At 39.6% G+C, this 21,444-nt stretch overlaps 1 protein-coding gene across 5 annotated transcripts in view; it reads right to left on the bottom strand.

Moving 5' to 3' along the window:
- Positions 1–21,444, bottom strand: part of supt3h (SPT3 homolog, SAGA and STAGA complex component) — a 396,945-nt gene that overhangs the window by 31,275 nt on the left and 344,226 nt on the right. For all 5 annotated transcript variants that reach the window (XM_059981629.1, XM_059981630.1, XM_059981627.1 and 2 more), the window contains one exon: positions 12,327–12,437. In XM_059981629.1, the coding sequence (XP_059837612.1) occupies positions 12,327–12,437 (111 nt within the window). The remainder of the gene's footprint in view (positions 1–12,326; positions 12,438–21,444) is intronic.

Here is a 21,444-nt window from a genome sequence, read left to right as displayed (position 1 = left end):
AGGTCAGGCTGTATCTACGAAAAAAAGTATAGTCAACACTTCCGGCCGAGACCCTTCAGCAGGACATAGTAGGTGTTGGCCCGAAACGTCGACTAAACTCTTTTCCACAGATGCTGGCTGGCCTGTTGAGTTCCTCCAGCATCTTGTGTGTGTTGCTTGGATTTCCAGCATCTGCAGATTTTTTCTTGTTAGTGTAGCCCAGTAACTGGCCATGAGTGGGTGCAGTGTAGTCCAGTATCAGAGTGCGAGTGGGTGATGTGTTGCCCAGTAACTGGGCACGAGTAAATGCAGTGTTGCCCAGTATTAGGGGGCAAGTGGGTGCTGTGTAGTCTAGTAACTAGGTGCATGTAGGCACAGTGTTGCTCATAAAACTGGGCATGTTGTAGCTGCAGTGCTTTCCCGACTGCTGGGATGAAAGGTCATTGATCTGAAACATTTATGCTGTTTCTCCTCCTGACATCCCGAGTGATGTTGTATATTTGGACTTTCTGAAGGCCTTTGACAAGGAGACACAAATGAAACTGCTTACCAAGTTAAGGGCCCACGGTATTACAGGAAAGATACTAACATGGTTAGAGCATTGGCTGATTGGCAGGAGGCAGCGAGTGGGAATAAAAGGATCCTTTTCTGGTCGGCTGCCAGTGACTAGTGGTGTTCCACAGGGGTTGGTGTTGGGACCGCTTCTTTTCTTGTATATCAATGATTTAGATGATGGAATAGATGGCTTTGTTGCCAAGTTTGCAGATGATACAAAGATTGGTGGAGGGGCAGGTAGTGTTGTGGAAACACGAAGGCTGCAGAAGGACTTAGACAGATTAGGAGAATGGGCAAGAAAGTGGCAAATGAAATACAATGTTGGAAAATACATGGTCAAGCACTTTGGTAGTAGAAATAAATGTGTGGACTATTTTCTAAACAGGGAGAAAATCAAAAAATCTGGGATGCAAAGGGACTTGGGAGTCCTTGTGCAGAACATCTTGAAGGTTAACTTGCAGGTCGGGTCGGTGGTGAGGAAGGCAAATGACATGTTAGCATTCATTTCAAGAGATCTAGAATACAAGAGTAAGGATGTGATGCTGTGCCTTTATAAGGCACTGGTGAGGCCTCGCCTTGAGAACTGTGAAAGTTTTAGGCCCCTCATTTTAGAAAAGGTGTGACAGACTCCAGAGAAGGTTTTCAGGGATGGTTCCAGGAATGAAAGGGTTATCATATGAGGAACGCTTGATGGCTCTGGGTTTGTACTCGCTGCAATTCAGAAGGATGGGAGGGATCTTATTGAAATCTTTTGAATATTGAAAGGCCTAGACCGGGGGTCGGCAACCTGCGGCTCCCGAGCCATTTGTGGCTCTTTCACCTCTGTGCTGCGGCTCCCTGTGGCTTTGGGAAATAATTGGTCAGTATTTAATTAAAATGTATTTTATGTTAGTTTGTTAGCTTTTGAAATGTAATTCTAAATTTGAAGATTATGGTGATCTTGTACAATCTAAGTGTGGCGACACATTTCCTCACAATTAGCCAGCATTCCGGCTAAGGGAGATAGCCTACGGGGGTTTGTGAGTACGCGTCTTTTGCAGCATCTGCGTCCATGGGGGCTGGGTTGAGGGAGGCTTAAAAGCAAGGCTGTTTAGTTCGAATAAAGTTATTTGACTGCAGTTTACTGACTGCGTGAGCACACCGCTACAACGTGTTTTTATCGCTATTAATATACGTCACCACTGCCAATACCTGACACCCGCCAGTGCGCGATTTCTTTAATTTTTCGATCCAAGGTAAGCCAACTATGGAGAATTCTAAAAAAAGAAAAGTGACTGAAGAAAACAGAACGTTTAATGATACGTGGACAGATTCATTTGCTTTCACTGTTGACGAGACTGGTTTACCGGTATGCTTAATATGCAATGAGAAACTAGCAAACAACAAAAAGTCAAATGTCGCAAGGCATTTCCAGAATAAACACGCAGCCTTTGCTCAAAAATATCCGGATGGAGATGAGAGAAAAAAAGCCGTTTCGGAACTGATGCGGAAGGTTGATCTGAGCAAAAATCATTTCCAGAAATGGATGAAGTCTGGAAAATCAACGACATACGCCAGTTATATTGCCGCTCAGGAAATAGTCAGGCACGGGAAGCAGTTTACAGATGGTGAATATATAAAAGAATCTTTCATTAAGATTTCAGAACATCTATTCACGGACTTTAAAAACAAGAGTGAAATTGTGCAGAAAATCAGGGATATGCCCCTCTCTGCAAAGACTGTCAAAGACAGAACCATAAAAATGGCAGAAGACATCACAAGACAGCAAATTAAAGACATCAATTCAGCTGTGGCCTACTCGATTGCCTGTGATGAGTCTAAAGACAAAGGTGATATTGAACAAATAGCGTTGTTCTGCCGGTATGTAAACTCTGCCGGGCCACAGGAAGAACTGATTGAGTTGATACCTCTAAAAGACCAAACACGGGGGGAGGACATCTGTGAGGCTGTCTTGAATTGTTTAAGAGCCAAAGGAATAAAGAGCACCCATCTGGTGTCAGTAGCTACTGATGGGGGCACCGAATATGACGGGAACGCACAAGGGAATTGTGGCTTTACTGCAGAAGTCGCTGGACAGAAAGCTGCTGACTTTTCACTGCATCTTGCACCAAGAGGCACTGTGCGCTCAAACATTTCCTCCGGAATGCACAGAAGTAATGGATGTTGTCATTCAGATTGTCAATAAAATAATGGCAAAAAGTTTAAATCACCGTCAATTCCGTTTGTTACTGGACGAGCTGGAATTGCATATTCTGATCTGCTGCACAACAAAGTCTGATGGTTGTCCAGGGGGGAGGTGCTGAAACGCTTTGTCGCGTGTCTGGAAGAAGTGAAAACTTTCCTGGGCAGCAAAGGGCTCAACTTTCCTGAGCTGGAACAGCCAGAGTGGCTGGAAAAGCTACACTTCATGGTAGACATGACAGCGCACCTGAACACGCTGAACACAGCTCTTCAACGGGGTAAGGACGTACAGCCCTACACATGTTGGAGGATGTTTTGGCATTCGAGCGCAAGTTGACGTTGCTTGCCAGAGATTTACAGAAAGGCACATTGTCTCACTTCCCCAATTTGAGAGAGTTCAAACAAGGTCACGACATGATAAATTCGGAGTATTTACATTCTGCAATCATCGCAATGCAAACATCGTTTGGGAAACGCTTCTGTGAGTTCAGAGAGGAAAAAAACACATTATCCTTCCCGGTCACTCCCCTAAGCATTGATCCATCCCTACTAAATACGACTGCATTGTCAGGTGTGAGTCAACCTGAACAAGTAGGATAAATATTTTAATTGCCTATTATTTTACGTATATTCATATGTTTTCATTGTTCAGTGAAATAGTCCTTTTATTTTTCAGGTTGACAGCTGGCTGACGTTATTTTTGGTTTGCTGCTGGCGGTAAATTTAAGTTTGGCGTTTTTCATAAATACAAGAAGGACTCAAATAGACGTTGAGTATTTTACTTAAAAGTAACCTTCAACCCAACGTCTTTTTTTCGGAGTTCAAAATGTTTTTGTTGCATGCAGAAATGTAATTTCATTTTCTCTGCAGGAGTTCATCAATTTCATAAATGCAACACATTATAGTTTGTTTATACATAGCATAAAGGCAAAACAAAACGTTGTATGCAGTGTTATTTCATTTTAAATGTCAAGCGGGTTTTGCGGCTCCCAGTGTTTTCTTTTCTGTGGGAAACGGGTCCAAGTGGCTCTTTCAGTGGTAAAGGTTGCTGACCCCTGGCCTAGACAGTGTAGATGTGGAAAGGATGTTTCCCATGGAGGGAGAGTCTAGAACAAGAGGGCTCAGCCTCAGGATAGAGGGGCGCCCTTTCAGAACAGGGATGCGGAGAAATTTCTTTAGCTAAAGGTTGGTGAATTTGTGGAATTTGTTGCCAGAGGCAGCTGTGGAGGCCAGGTCGTTGGGTGTACTTAAGGCAGAGATTGATATGTTCTTGACTGGACATGGCATCAAAGGTTATGGTGAGAAGGCTGGGGACTGGGGCTGAGGAGGAGAAAAGGAGAAAAAAAATGGCTCAGCCATGATTGAATGGCGGAGCAGAGTCGATGGGGCAGATGGCCTAATTCTGCTCCTATGTCTTATGTTCTTATTGTGGGGAGGGTGCAGTATGGGGCAAAATTGGACAAGTACAGTATTAATCTAAATGAGCTTTTTATGCTCAGCAAATTGCTGATGGGCTGAAGGGCCTTGTTTCCGCAGTGTGACTCTTTGTGATTCTGCTCTGCAATGCACCAATGCTCCAGTTCAATGGATTTATTTTTCTGTAATTCACACTTTATCTGAGCAGAAACTGACCACCTAAGCATCACTCTGCAGTCTCAGAACAACATCTATGCTGTCCAAGGGAGGTGCAGAAACGAGGAATGCAGTAACCATCAGCTCCCAGGTTTTAACACAACTTCATGTTCCTTCTATTTTGGAGCATATTACACATTTCAGGAAGATTTGGTCAACTATCTCAGTGAGATAGTTCCTGTCCATCCCTGTTCATCATAACAGGGATGGCGATGCTATTAGCAAGGAAACAGAAGAAAACTCAAGGGATAACAGCTAATTCAGGAAGTGCCACAAGGGAAATTATTACAAAGAATTAAAGCTCATGGAAAAGGAGATAATATACTAGCATTATTTGAGGCAGAAAATTAAGCAGAAATGAAAGTTCATTATTAAGCTGGCAGCTATAGCCAGTTGGTACCCACATGAATCGGGCAGGCCCAAAACTGTTTATTCCTCTCCATAGATGCTGCCCGACCTGCTGAACTCCTGCAATTTTTGTGTATAGTCTAAATTGACGGCTTGCATACGTTGTCTGAGTACAATGTATTGAAAATTTGACGACAATACAAAGCTAGATGGGAAAACAAGCAGTAAGGAGACGAAGAGAAATGTTTGTCAGCAGGTTAAGTGATGGGCTAGGATCATGGGAAATGGAATAAAAGGTGCAAAAATGTTATCCACTCAACAGGAAAAGTTAAACAACACAAAGCTTGAAACTGTGAAGACCTGGGAAATGTTGTTATTCAAAGGAATTTGGGGTATAGTGTACAAGAATCAGAGAAATTTGATATACAGAATTAAGGATAGCATTTAAAAGTATTTGGTAGAGAGACTGAAGGGGCGATGAGAAATGTTTTCACCCATTGGATGAACGAGGTCTGGAAGTCATTCCCTGAAAGGGCCTAAAGGCAGAAACCCTCTCAATACACTTGAAAAGTATTTGGGCTTGTATTTATTTCAAATGCTGTGAACTGCAAGGCTTTCGATCAAGAACTAGAAAGTGGGATTAGGCCGGATTAATCCTTTCTGGCCATTTCTAGTCATTTTCTCCTATTCTCTAAGATTAAAGATGAGAATAATGAAAAGGGAGGAAATCCAAGTAAAACCAAGATTATAGCTAATTATTATTAGAAAATGTCAGTGTTAACAGCTGCTGCATTTTAATCAACGTTCCATACATTTGAGAGCTCCACACTAACATTCCATACCATAAGACCTTAAGATATAGGAGTGGAATTAGGCCTTTGGCCCATTGAGTCTGCTCCGCCATTTCATCATGGCTAATCCAATTTTGCTCTCAGCCCCAAACTCCTGCCTTCTCCCCATAATTCCTACATGTTTTGATCAATCAAGAATCTATCAACTTCTACCTTAAATGTACATAAAGACTTGGCCTCCTGTATAACAGTTTATGAATTCACATACAACAGTTTAAGAATTCACTCTTACCATCCCAATGTATCGCTGCGCAAGTTATTTGACAACAAAGCAAATTGGAATTAGGTATCATGAAACTTGATCTCCACAACAGTAACAGGTCGTTGCGTATATCCTCTCCCACCACCATCCCACTTAAAACATGTGTTTTAACTCATCCAGTTCTGATGCAAGATTATCAAAATATTAATTCTGTCTCACTCCCCATAGTTGCTGCGTAACTTCCCAACTATTTCCAGCATTTCAGTTTTTTGACATTTCCACACAATGTGGAGGGAGGAAATATAGCCCATATAATCTATGCTGGCTCACAGGGCAATCACATTTCCTCACTAGTTCTCTGAACATTCCCATCAATTCTACCACCCACGTTACACCTGGAGCAACTTTCTTTCATACAAAATATTGATTACTCCAGGGTTCCGCTGTTTTAAACGCAACCAAGCATGAGGGATTAAAGGAGGGGTGGCATTACTAGTCGGGGAAAATTTCACCGCAGTGCTCTGTCAGGACAGACTGGAGAACTAATCTAGTGAGGGTTTACAGATGGAACTGAGAAATAAGAAAAGACTGACCATGTTAATAGAGCTATATTATAGACCACACAAACATCCGCCTGAAGAATTTACAGTAATAAACTTGCAGAGAGATCGCAGATATAACTTCCCACGTATCGACTGGGTCACCCATAACATCAAAGGATAGATGGGTTAAAGTTTGTCAAATGTGTTCAAGAAAGTTTCCTTAATCAGTACGTAGAAATCCCAACAAGAGTGTGTTTGATATTTGATCTGCTATTACGAAATGAGTCAGGGCAGGTGACAGAAGTTTGTGTAGGGGAACACTTTGCATCCAGTGATCACAATGACATTAGTTTCAAAGTAATTATGCAAAAAGATACATCTGAGCCATGGGTTCTAAAATCATTTTGTACTGTCAATTAGGAGAGACTTTCCTGAAGTAACAAAATCGAGGATTTTCGAGGCCAATTTTGATGGTATCAGAAAGGATCAGGCAAGTGTGATTGGGATAGGCTGTTTTCTGAATTTTATGGCTCATGACCATGATGTAATTGCATATCTGGTGAGCATGATGTAATGGTCTTGTGATGGTGGGGTGATGTATTTTCCCACTAGTGTGAGGTCATGTGATGGCCTGTTCTCGATAGGTGTAAAGTGAGGAGAGCCTGCTGTGACACAGAAGTTTTTGTTGGGACATCGTTTAAGTTGTCCATTACTCCGTTATGTTGCGTATTTGGTTTCATGATGCAGTTTTGTTTTAAAGTAGAGTTTTAATTCTTACTGTAAGGTACATTATCATCATGCCGGCAGTTTTGAAAATTACTGCCAGTTATGTTTGATGTATCTTCAATTTAATTTTAATGTCTAAGTATTGGAAAGTGAATATTACCGAAGTACGGAAACCCAAACGATCGAGTAAAGGTGGTGTCGTCAGCGGTAATACAGGATTGACCTTATTGGATCATCGTTCCGGAGTTAGTAACTTGCATCCGAGATAACCCGTCTTGTAAGGGCAGAAAGGGTTGGAGCAGCAATATTTGTCAAGGAAAAGGTCAGTCCCTTCAATTCATTTTTATTTCCTTCATCGTGAATCCTTCGTGCAAGATATATTTCGGCTGGGATCAGCAGTAACGTCACGTCGTTGAGGAATTTGTTACTTCAGGAAAGTCTCTCCTAATTGACTGTACAAATCATTTGGACTTTTGCATTTATCGCTTTAAGAACTGTTTGAGTTGCTGTATAGCAGTTAATGTCCGGTTAATTTAGTTGTTTGTTTACTTTTCATTTTTATTGAGCAGAGTTTAAATAAATGTTTATTTGTTTATAAAAAAACCCTCTCAATTCTATATTCATTGTTGCCATATCGTAACACTGGCAAAAGTGTACTTAGTAAGTGGGAGGCCTTCAAAAGTGGAATTTTGGGAGGTCAAGGGTTGTAAGTGATTGTCAGAATAAAAGGTAAAGATAACAGTTGTAGGTAACATTGGTTTTCAAGAGATATTGAGGCCCTAATTAAGAAAAAAAAGGTGCATAGTAAGTATAGCAGATAAGAACAAATGGGGTGCATATGGAGTAAAAGAAATGCAAGAAAACACTTAAGAAATAAATCAGGAGGACTAAAAGAAAAGGTTGCTCGAGCAGACAAGGTGAAGGAGAACCCTAAGGGATTCAAGAGATATGTTAAGAACAAAAGGTTTGCAAAGGATAAAATTGATCCTCTGGAAGATCAGAATGATAATCCATGTGTGAAGCCAAAAGAGATCTTAAATAATTTTTTGCAATGATATTTACTCAGGAGATGGACACAGCGTCTACAGAAATGAGGCAAAGTGACATCAACTTCATGAACACTATACAGATTATCGAGAAGGAGGTGTTTCCTACCCTGAGACAAACCGGGGTGGGAAACCAGTGCCTGACAAGGTGTTCCCTTGGACCCTGCGGGAGGAAACTGCACAAATTGCTGGGACCCTAGCAGAGATATTCAAATTATCCTTAGCGATAGCTGAGGTACCAGAGGATTGAGCATAGCTAATGTTGTTCCACTGTTTAAGAAAGACTCTTAAAAATAAACCAGGATATTATAGGCCTGATCAGCAGCGGGAAAGTTATTAGAAGGTATTCTGAGTGACCAGATGTACAAGTATTTTGACAGACATGGACTGATTAGGTATAGTTGGCATGGGTTTGTGCATGGTAGGTCATGTCTGTCCAATTTTATAGTTTTTCGAGGAAGTTACCAGGAAAGTTGATGAAGGCAGGACAATGGATGTTGTCTACATGGACATTTGATAAGGTCCCAAATTGGAGGTTGGTCAAGAAGGTTCAGTCGCTCAGCATTCAAGATGAAGTAGTAAATTGTATTAGACATTGGTTTTATTGGAGAAGCCAGAGAGTGGCAGTGGTTGGTTGTCTCTCTGACTGGAGGCTTTTGACTAGTGGAGTACTGCAGGGATCGATGCTGGGTGTTTTGTTGTTTGTCATCAATGATAAATTGGATCAACAAATTTGTAGATGACTCCAAGATTTGGGGTGTAGTGAACAGCGAGGAAGGCCATCCTGCTCACAGTGGGATCTGGACCAGCTGTAAAAATTGGGCAGAGAAATAGCAGATGGAATTTAATGAAGGCAAGTGCAGGTGTTACACTTCGGTTGGATGAACCAGGGTAGGTCTTACATCGTGAATGGTAAGGCACTCAAGAGTATGGTAGACCACAAGGATCTGGGAATATAGGTCCTTATTAACTGAAACTGGTGTTGCAGATAGATAAGGTTGTAAAGAAGGCCTATAGCACATTGGTCTTTATAAATCAAAGTACTGAGTACAGGAGATGGGATGTTATGTTGAAGTTGTATCAGACATTAGTGAGACCTAATTTGGAGTACACTGTGCAATTTTGGTCACCTACAGGAAATATGTAAATAAGGCTGAAAAAGCACAGGGCAAATTTACAAGGATATTGCTGGTCTGGAGGTCCTAAGTAAAAAGGAAAGATTGAATCAGTTAGGACTTTATTCCTTGGAAAATTGAAGATTTGACTGAGGAATTCAGAATTATGATAGGGTAAATGCAAGTAGGTTTTTTTCTACTGAGGTTGGGTGAGATAACAACCAGAGGTCATGGCTTAAGGGTGAAAGGTGAAATGTGAAATGTTGAAAGGAAACATCAGGGGAAACTTCTTCACTCAGAGGGTCGTGAGAGTGTAGAACGAGCTGCCAGCACAAGTGGTGCATGTAAGCTCAATTTCAGCGTTTAAGGCCAGTTTGAATATGCACATGGATGGTAGGGGTATAATGGGTTATGGTTCCGGTACAGATTGATGGGCGTAGGCAGTTTATATGGTTCCCTGTCGTCTAGACAGGCTGAAGAACCTGTTTCTGTGCTTTGCTTTTCTATGACTCTCTGAATCATTGCTTAATTAAAGTAATAATAACTTGGCTTCATTTCAGAAGATCCAATTGTTTTTATTAAACAGTAATCTATAAACAACATTCCTTTTATTCAGACATTTTAATTCCTTTCATCTCAGTCCTCCCATCTCCCTCCCTCTACTCTCATTGAGTTATCCGTACAGAGATATGACAATTTTGGATGCTATGCTCACATTATCACGACTGTAGTCAATGTTTATCTTTCACTGACCGGGTCAAGAGTCTGACAGAATCTATACTGAGTCAGCAAAGATATGAAAAAAAAAACAAGATTTGTTATATGGACAATGACTTCATCATTAATATAAACTTTAGATGAGTCTTAGAAATGGATGACTCATAAATTACTTTTGCACCAACATTCTACTCTAATAACATATAGTAAGCATAACATATTTTGTTTCTCTCATCCCTGCATGGGCAGTCATGGGAAGATGGAATATAATGTGAGGAAAGATCTACTAGAGGCAAAGGCTCATTAAGTTAAGTCATTGGATAAAGAAGTTGAGGTATGAAGAGAAGGTTAGCCCTTTACTCATTGGATATTAGAAAAATGAAGAGGAATTTGACAGGGTGGATGGAGAGAGAACATTTCTCTTAGTGGAGATATCCAGAACAAGTGCACAACAAATGGGGGCTTAGTCATTTAAGATGGTGATGAGGAGAAATTTCTTCTCTCAAGAGTCATGATTGTTTGGAATTCTTTATGCCACACAGCTATGAAAGTTAATACATCTAAGGTAGGGACATTTGAAACATAATGGAGTCAAGGACCTTGGGGAGAGAGTAAGAAGGTAGTCTGAAGGCCAGGATGGGAGGTGAATGGTGAATCCTGTTGAAGATGCAGATTGATCTACTCCTGTTCCTGTACTGGTTGGTCTATATTCTTAGCTCCTCCCCCTTTTAACCATATAGCCATATAACAATTACAGCACGGAAACAGGCCATCTCGGCCCTTCTAGTCCGTGCAGAACGCTTACTCTCACCTAGTCCCACTGACCTGCACTCAAGCCCATAACCCTCCATTCCTTTCCTGTGCATATACCTATCCAATTTTTTTTTTAAATGACAATACCGAACCTGCCTCTACCACTTCTACTGGAAGCTCCTTCCACACTCTCTGAGTAAAGAAGTTCCCCCTCGTGTTACCCCTAAACTTTTGCCCCCTAACTCTCAACTCAACTTTTAGATTTTGAATAGTGAACTCAGTCACTCAAAGAGAAAACGTCTGTTGAGGTTCTCTGTAACCAGTACATTTGGGAAACTATCTGAGTTTGCACGGCAGTGAGTTTCTCACTATAGATTTATAGATAATAAATCTATAGTCCTGTGGCAATCAATCACTGATAAATTGATTGACCTTGGAAAGCTGGAACGTTAAGCTTGTTCAGCACTGTTGGCACCACTGCACTTGGCTGATGGTCAAACCGCCTGCTGCTGAACACCTATTCAAAATTTTCATATTCAAAGTGATTTGCATCACCAAATACCTTGACCATTAATAAGCATAGACTCTCAAGAAGGTCAAGGTATATATTTACCTATTGTAATTTTATTTTTTCTTATTTATAGAGAAACCTCAATTATCAGGAAATAATTGGAAATGCAGCATCAGTTGTTTTCAAGCATGTTGCACCTAAGATTTATCTTTAAGTGATGCAAAATTTTACAAGCTGTTCTATGAACACAAAATTAATAGTTTCGGCATATTTAGACCTATTTTGATATAATTACATATCAAAATACTTCTCCATTTCCGGAACAAGTACTAATGCTGTCTTTTTTTAAAAAACACCTTTCAAAAATCAAAGCAGTACAAGTTAAATTCAGCAAATGTAACACAAAACGTAGTCATCATTTGTTGCTTCTTTTTGTTAATTTTAAAATTTACCAAATAGGAAAGGTATCATTTTTGTTAGAATGACGTTTGCGGAATGCAGGTTCTGTAATAAAAGTTGGTGATCCATCCCATAGGTTTATCTTTCTATATGGTTAATCTGAACTTTATTTAGTACAATAGCAAACATTCCAATTTTTACAACTAAACCAGCTAACTGCAACTTGGCAGACTACAAGGTAGTGAGCATCAACATCCCACAACCAAGTCAGAAGGCAACAGACAGTTGAGAAAGTTAAAATACAGCAAATTCAGTCACTTGGAGTTGATAATTTAATTCTTATAAAGTGAGAGCACCAACCAGTTCTGGCACAAAAAACCCAGACAAGTTCTCAGAAAAATGTTAAAATGAGTTTACGCTAACAGTGCAGAACATATCTTTGATACATGGTTCCCTCATTAATTTAATCTGCAATAAATGTCTATGCAATGTATTAAAACTCATCACAGGATTTGTAGCAGCAGCCATATAAGATTCTAAAATAATATGAAACACATGAATATAATGAAAAAGAGTTTTGGTAATGCTTTAACTGCCAAGAAAGAGAGTATTTAATTCTCCAAAGAGAATTTCATAAACTTTTTTGTCAAGAAAATTGCAGCTGCCACAAATTGCTCACAACAATTCCAATACTTCGAACTTTGACCACTTAAAACTAAAGACACTCCTACATATAAATATAACTTTTTATAGCACTGTTATTACGTACTGTGAATGGAGAAAGAGGGCCAATTTTGCGGCTGTACCGTCGGATCACCTCTCTGATGTGGCTGGGCTGGATGGCATCACTGTGAGTCTCTAAACCACAAGCTGCAGCACTCTGTAACATACAGTCATAAATTCTTAACTAAATCAAAAACACTACAACAACTTCAGATAAAAGACCTACAGTACAGAAATCTGAACAAGATTGGTTAATTAAATTTAATTTATTTGAGTTTATATAAATCCCTATAAAGGCTGTGTGGAGAAATGCAGCAAGGGGGAAATAAGAAAATTAAATGAAATAATTCTATTATTCAGTCATTTCATTTGTATATAATGATACAGTAACACTTTAATACCTAACCTTGGAGTTAAGATTCAAGAAGAAAATTGTAGTGTTTAGTGTCCTGAATGAGGGTGTTGGCCTGGAATGTCAGCTCTTTATTCCTCTCCATAGATGCTGCATGAACTGCTGAATTCCTCCAACATTTTGTGTGTGTTGCTCTGTAATTCCAGCACTTGCAGAATTTCTCGTGTTTAACTACTGCATTCCTGGGTACTTTATTTCACTGGGAATAAATGGCAGTTTTTCTGTCCATAAGATTTTCTGTATCGGTGAACACATTCATACAGCAAAGCAACCATGATCATCAGCAGCTGTGGGAGTGTTCCTCAATTTATGTTAGTCTTACTTAACGACGCCCACTAAGAAAATAGCATCTTGTTTATCTACAGCTAGTTGAAGCACCGGCAGGCATGCTACAGTCAGAATTACAGCTTCTAGGTTAGATATAGGTATGTAGTCTGATCCTCAAACCCAACGTAAAAGCACAAAGCATTCCAGAACAGAGAAACCGAATTATCATTTCAGGTTGATGAACAGGTCCTGATTTCTGGCCACTGATCCTTGCTGGAAGGTACATTTATGTGCTGTATTGAAAATAAATTGACTTCTGACTGTGATGCCTGCAATGTAGAGTTCCAATCGATACTCAGTGTGTCGGGTTACGTACAAAGAATATATTATTTTTTGGAGGACCTTGGGTACCATAACTATAAATGATCAAAAACTTCTGGATCCTGTACTTTGTTAATACGCAATTTTAATGATGTTGAAGATTTAAAACAGAGAAACTTAGCCCATTAAGATATTCTTTACCACTGTAGTCACTACAATTAATTTTCCTTCTGAAATTAATATATTCTATTATTTTTCAGTTTAAGACTATTTTCACCGATAAAGATGCCCAGCTAATTCCTATTATTCAGCTATTACTGTACTGCTTATAGGTCACATGGAAGTAAAATGGTAGAATAAGCATATTCCAGCCAATAGTACAAGAAATCTTCTTTTCAATTCCATAATGTTAATGTGGCCAAGAAATTACATTGTTCAGTAATTCCTAGTGAGAAGGTATTCTCTGAGAACAGGAGGCATCTTGATAAATACATGTCAAATGTTGCTATATATAACAATAAGATGTAGAATTTTGCATCTATCCTTTTGAGGAAGAAAATGTCTGCTTTACACAAATTAAAAAAATAAAAATATTCTTTCTCTTAGTTTGTCAGAAATGTATGAGCTGTAAATCAAAAGCATTACTAACCTCGTTTTACCCATCTTAGGAATTTAATACATTTTAGATTGTTAGAAAAATAACAGAAGATTTTCCATTAAAGGTTAACATTCCAAAGTTTCTCCCGAAACCACTATTTAAGAGATGTTATATACACATCGACATATCATATAATGATGATGACCTAAGCATCACAAATTATACACATTTAGGCATAACGTTTTCCTTTCCCATTGACATGACAGAAAGAATAGATCAATGCTTGTTCTGTGACAAGCCTGGCTCACACAAAAAAAACTTTGCCTTGGTATTAACTTGAAATATTTTGATGGTTGATTATTATTTCAAGACTATTTTATTATGTAGTTCTTTGTTATTATCACTGCTGGATTCTGGTGCAACTTGAAATATCCAAAAAAGTCAGACTGATACTTCTCCAGCCATGTTGGGCTGGAACAGCACACATAATTACTCCTCCACAACTGCTAAAATTATATTGATCGAGTTTGCTTTCCGGCATTCGGAACCAATGAAAGTAAGTCTGGTTCTTTCCAGTAAACTTTGTACATTCCAAGAATATTACAGTTAAATTTAGGTTTGCAATCATTTCTAAAATGGCTCCAAGGGCTCACGCAGAAAATATGAAATGTACAATATCAATTTTAAAAGTAGGTTTAAATTTTCCACAGAAGATATATATATATATTTAAATTTAATTTAAAGGATATATTTAAATTTCAATTAAAGTAACAAATAAGACTAAATAATGTTACAATTATTCTGTAAGATGCTTTTTCAACAACATTAATTTACAAAAAGTCAAAAACATGACTCAATTTCCTTTTCCCCCACAATCAAAAAAAATTATAAGCTGTGATATGATGTAATCAGCACATCTGTAACATTCTTGTAAAGGAACTGCAGCTTACTTTTGAATAATCAATCTCTTCATATTCAGGGGCTTAGCACTGAGATGGTTAAACTACTGAATTGGCAGACAGTGTTCAGGTTCCTTAACATTTGGGGTATTTAAATTCAAGTAATTAACTAAATATCTAAATTCCAAATAGTCTCAGAAACAGTGAACATTAAACTACCACACAAAAAATCGATAAGGGTTACCAGAGTCTTTCAGAGAAGGAAATCTGTTTTTCTTCCAGAGGATAGCCTATGTTTGATTCCCAGCACACCCAATGAGCAGAGAAACAGGCCATACAGCTCACTGAATATGTACACTGTCCATTCACTGTCACTGTCCATTCCATACAATATCAAGCACCCATTTTTTTACACTAATCCTATCCTAACTCATTTTATTGTCCCCATATTCCTATCAACCATGTCCAAGTTTTACCACTCATCTGTTCACTAAGGTCAGTTTACAGATTCACAATTCTGGGATGCTGGAGAAATAACCCTCAGAGTCACATGAAAATATATAAACGCCACACAGACAGCACCAGAGATCAGGATGGAACTTGGGCTCCTGGAGCTATGAGGCAGGTCTACCAGCTACACCACTGTATTGTCCTTGTGGATAATACTAAACTACCCTCAGCAGGGGCAGAAAGGGATGAACTCAGCCTTTTCTCCTTGGAGCGACGGAGGATGAGAGGAGTCCTGATAGAGGTGTATAAGATGATGAGAGACAGTGATCGTGTGGATAGTCAGAGGCTTTATCCCAGGGCTGAAATGGCTAGTACGAGTGGGCACAGTTTTAAGGTGCTCGGAAGTAGGTACAGAGGAGATGTCAGGGGTAAGTTTTTTACTCAGAGATTGGTGAGTGCCGGCAACAGTGGTGGAGGCAGATACGATAGGGTCTTTTAAGAGACTCCTGGATAGGTACATGGAGCTTAGAAAAATAAAGGGCTGTGGGTAACCCTAGGTAATTTCTAAGGTAAGGACAACTTTGTGGGCTGAAGGGCCTGTATTGTGCTGCAGGTTTTCTACGTTCCTAATAAATTCTGGCAGTGCAAGTGACATAAACATCCCATGAACTAATATGTTTTCCATTCATAAAGACATTTGCTGGTCTTTCATCTCTTTCAGCACGCAATACATCTCACGGTATTGAGTTAAACAAAATGCAGGGAGGATGCTACTTAGTCATTATAGCCAGGCAAGAATTGAATGTATTGTGACCACAGCATGGAACGGAAACTTCACCTACAGTGTTCTCACGCAATACACTCAGTAGCAGCACTCTTTTGAGTCATAAGGCCATAGGTTCAAGTTCTGCTCCAAGAGACTTGAACTCTTGGAACTCCTGTGTTAAGTTCAAGTTCAAGTTTAATTGTCATTCAACCATACACATGAATACAGCCCAGCCGAAACAGTGTTCCTCTGGGGCCAAGATACAAAACACAATACCAAGTAGTGCGATCACTCGAGTATGATGCTCTCCTAAGCAGTGGTCTACTGGTGGGTCCTCACGTGGATGTATTAGTGAATATTAGCGAATGAGAGTTTAGATACATAACCATCTCCAAAATAAAGATTCTACTTAATTATTTTGAAGAGTAGTAGAAAAATAAACAGTGTTTCAGCCAATGCTTAACCCTCTACCAACATCACTACAAATAAATAAACTGGTCAAAATGAATGTTATTTTTGTGATTCTGTTGTGTGCAATTGATTGGTTCTTTCCCCACATATTACAGTAACTCATTTCAGAAGTACTTCAATGTTATTGGGTAACCCGAGGTTATAATGATATAAAATCTACACTAACCACAGAGTAATATTAGCTGAGGGAGACTTATTTGTTCATTTAAACATAATTTAGTACTTTCCACATCATTCCAAAAAGAGACAGATCTGCCAGAAAATGAATGGTCTGTACGCGCTTTTCTATTTAAATATGATGCATGTATTTAACTCGACAACAAGGTAACAATATTTTGGCCTTGTGGGGTTATTTTCAGGTCAGACCAGAAGACAGCAGGCCAACAGTATTGATGGCGCATTTGCAGACTTGATAATACCTTGGGCTCATACAAGTGGAATATCAGAGACTCTGTTTCAGAAGTATTCCACTTCAGCCAAGATTTGCCATAGGCTAAATTTGTTTGGTTCACAGGCTGTAATTTGGGAGTTCCTGATCATGAGTAATTGCTTCAGACAATGCAAAGAAAATAACCGTTTGAAGTGTTAATGTTCCTTTAAATTTGCAGTTCTTTTTCCCCTTTTAAACCTTTTCATCTTGTGGATCATACATAAATACAGCCATAGAACAGAGTACAGTGTCTTTGGCCTATGATGCTTGTGTCGATCAGGATGCTAATTAAAACAAATCCCATCTATGTGAACATAGTCCATATCCCTCCACTCCCTGGATATTGATGCGCTTAGCCAAATGCCTTCTAAACATTGCTATCGGATATATTTTCAGCTAACTCCCTCGGCTGCACGATCCAGGCACCCAGCACTCTCCGTGTTAAAATTACCTAAAATTCAAAATAAACATTTCCCCACTGACATTAACGTTACGCCCACTAGTATTTGACATTTTTATTCTGGGGAAAAGGAATCTAATTATTCTATTGATGCCTCTTACAATTTTATATATCAGTACCCCTCAACCTTCGATACTTGAAAGAAAGCAATTCAAGTATGTCCTAACTCTCCTTATAGTAATACTCTCCAATCCAGGTAATACCTTATTCATCAAGAGCATTTCATGACCCTTTTAGCTTTCCTGAACCCCTGTTTTAGTTCTTTCCTGCTTCCTTTATATTTTTCAAGGGCCCTGGCTGATTTCAGATTCCTATCTTTACGAATGATTCCTTTTACTTCTTGACAAAATATTCATCTCTCTTCATCCAAGGTTCCTGAACCTTGCCATCCTAGCAGTTTACTTCACAGGACTATGGTAGTCCTGAATACTAGCCTGTTATCCTTAAAATGACCCCCATGTCAGCTGTGGATTTACCCAATAACAGTCACTCCGAATCTATCTCCCAAGTAATTGTCTAATAATGTTGTAATTAACCTTCCCCAATTTAGCTCTCCTCCCACTACCCACACCAACCCACCCCCAATGGTTTAGTATTTTCCTTAACCATAGTTATCTTAAAACTTACAGTAATGTTGCTAAAAAGTGCTCCTACTAAAACTTCAATCACTTGGCCAGGCTCACTCCCCAATGGCTGACATGGACTACTTTTATAGTGAATGTATAAATTCTGCCCTTTCTAAGTCAGGCCAAGTCAATATTGGAGAAATTAAAATCACCCACTGTACAAATTCTGTTGCTTTTGCAATTTCCAAAATCTGCCTATATGTCAGTACCTCTGCCTTTCACTCACTATTGAGAGGTTTTACAGCATAACCCTGTCATTGTGAATGCTTTTTCTTATTCCTGAGCTATTGCCTCACTCGTTGAGCCCTCTCTAAAGGCGCCTGTAATATTCTCACCAGTACAGATCCCTGACCTCTTTTATACTGCAATCGCATCTCAACATTTAAACCATGGACTGTTCAGCCACCAGTCCTTTGCTTCTCTCAGCCAAGTCCATGTAATGGCCATGCACCAATTCCATGCACTAATTCAGGTCCTGAAGTCCATCCACCTTACCCATAATACTCACTGCCATGAAATAAATACCTGACCCAATTAGTTACACTTTGCTCACTAAACTAGCCTTGCCAATCCTTCCTATCAGACGTAACCTCTATCTTCCCTTCAAACTATCCACTAGCTCATCTACTGCTTGATCACTTGGTTCTTACCTCCACACCATGCTGCTTTAAACTAGTATTATCAGACCCCTCTGAGACGTTAATGGTGCACTTCCAGTTTAGGTCCAACCTGTCATTCTCGTGCAGATCTTGCCTGCCCTGGAAGAGAGCCCAATGATCTATGTGTATGAAGCTTTCCACTTCATTAGCCACTCATTCAATCATTTCGCCTGTTTCTTGCCTTGCTAGCACGTGGCATATTAAGTAATCCTGAAATAGGTACCCGAGAATTTTTCTACCCAACTCCTTAAGTTCTGCATGTAAGATCTCATCTCTCCTCCTGCCTTTGCCATTAGTACCAATATGGATCTCTATCTCTGGCTGCTCATTCTCCACCTGCAGGACGTCCTGCATTTGCTCAGAGACATCCTTGATCCTGGCACCAGGGAGGAAACACACTATCCTGGATTCACAGGTACACCTCTCTGATCCCCTGACTAAAGAGTCACTTGCATTATTGCTTTCTTCGATTTTGCCCAATACAAGAGAGCCAGTCGTAATGTCACTGACCTGGCTGCTGCTGCCATTTTGTCCTCAGAGATATCCAAACAGTACCCAAAGCAGAATACGTGCTTAAGAGTGGGAGAGTCATAGGAGACTCCTGCACTACCAAAGCCTGTCATTGCAGGTCGTCAAAAATTGAAACCAAGGCAACTTAAATGTGTTCTTTCAGTTGTTTTTAGTGTGAGTGAAAATGAGTTGTGCTGGCTGAGAGGTAAGATGAAAGTTATTGAAGAAAGCTTACAGTGAAGCCGAGGCAAGATGGCAACCAGCAGGAAAATCTAACAAAGTGTAAAGCACCATCTGCACCATGAAAGAATCTACTTAGCTTCTGTGAAGTAAAATACTAAACAATACAAGTAGTGATATACTAAAACATACAAAACCCAATGAAACAAACAAAATGTGGCCAAAGAACTGGATAGTATTCAGATTTGTATCCTAATTTAAAAGATTTAAAAGCACAATATTGATTTACAAATTCAAGTATGTAAATCACATTGAGCAACAATTTCATTGCATGCAAGGTTACTAAAATACAATCTGATTCTTCAGCTCATCAATGGATTACATGAAGATAGTGTTATATTCATTCTAAATTGTTTTTGACTGATTCTATGTTCTTTCATATATTAACTATGCAGTTGTGTTGCAGTACTAGCACGAGTCAAACAAAATGAGCACATTGCCTAGCTCAGGGGTCGGCAACGTTTACCACTATGAGCCAATATGGACCCATTTCCCTCAGAAAAGAAAACACTGGGAGCCACAAAACCCGTTTGACATTTAAAATGAAATAACACTGCATACAACGTTTTTTTTTTGCCTTTATGCTACGTATAAACAAACTATAATGTGTTGCATTTATGAAATTGATGAACTCCTGCAGAGAAAACGAAATTACATTTCTGCATGCAACAAAAACATTTTGAACACCGAGAAAAAGATGTTGGGTTGAAGGTTACTCCATAGTTAGCCTACCTTGGATTGAAGAATTAAAAGAAAGCGCGCACTGGCGGGTGTCAGGCATTGGCAGTGGTGATGTATATTAATAGCGATAAAAAACACGTTGTAGCGGTGTAGCACTACACACAGCGCTAAAATAAAGACACTGCAGTCAAAGGTAACTTTATTCGAACTAAACAGCCTTGATTTAAAGCCTCCCTCAACCCGTCCCCGTGGGCGCGGATGCTCCAAAAGACACGTACTCACAAACCCCCGTAGGCTATCTCCCTTAGCTGGAACGGTGGCTAATTGTGAGCCGGTTCGGATGTGCCAGGAAATGCGGTCTCCACAACGTTTTTAGATTGTACAAGATCACCATAATCTTCAAATTTCGAATTACATTTCAAAAACTAACAAACTACGGGGAGCCGCAGCACAGAGATTAAAGAGCCGCATGTGGCTCCGGAGCCGCGGGTTGCCGACCTCTGACCTAGCTGAACAGAATAACTGCAGAAGTTAATTTCTACACACAAAAAGCAGGTTCAACAACACACTGATGAGTACGTTAATGAGAAAATGTTAAGAAACAGAGCCACTAAGCTCCTCTTACAGGTATGGACCTTTCTAAGTTGAACCCAGATTTGAAATCCTGAGAGATGAGTCTGTGGTACAGGTAAAATCTTGAGTTGCATCAGTTCTCAGAACAAGCAGTGTTTTGTTTCTATGTCAAGGTCTTGCAAAGTAGCACAGGGGAAAGCTGTCTCTGATGAGGCAAGATTCCTCTCACTCCACAGATGCTATTCACAATTCTGCTGTACTTTAAGGACTATTCAGAGATGGACTCTGTAGTCATCAAACTGTGATCACAAAGCTACTAAGGCTAAGCTTGGGTGCACAGGAAAAGAAAGCTCTGAAATCTCAGCAGTAAATAATCCTTTGGACTACCTTTTGTGTTCACACTCCTGGGAGCTATGCATAAACTCAAAATATAACTACAGAGCCCCTTTATTAGGGGAAAAAAAACTGAGATTCCTTCCAGTTACTTTTGCATATCAGAGTCCAACAAGGAACCACACGTTCCAACATGCACAATCAGCAAAACTTTCGCTGATCATCAATGAATTTTCATAGGCCCAACAACAAAAGGGTAAGTCTACTTGGCTTAACAGAACCCTGGCAGGCCCTCTCCCAAGCATTTTCCATTCCAGTTCGCAAAAAAAGGCAAGGGTAGGATGCAGCCATTGGCTCCAAGGTCTTCTTACACCGTGTCTTAGTCACCATTCTTGTGTATGCTGGCAGTCTAGACTATTTTGGTGACTATTCTATGCTTAATGTACAAAAAAACTGTACAAGTGTCAA

Source organism: Hypanus sabinus, chromosome 10, assembly GCF_030144855.1.
Source record: "Hypanus sabinus isolate sHypSab1 chromosome 10, sHypSab1.hap1, whole genome shotgun sequence".
NCBI classification, from domain to species: domain Eukaryota; kingdom Metazoa; phylum Chordata; class Chondrichthyes; order Myliobatiformes; family Dasyatidae; genus Hypanus; species Hypanus sabinus.
This window is presented reverse-complemented; position numbering and strand designations above follow the sequence as displayed.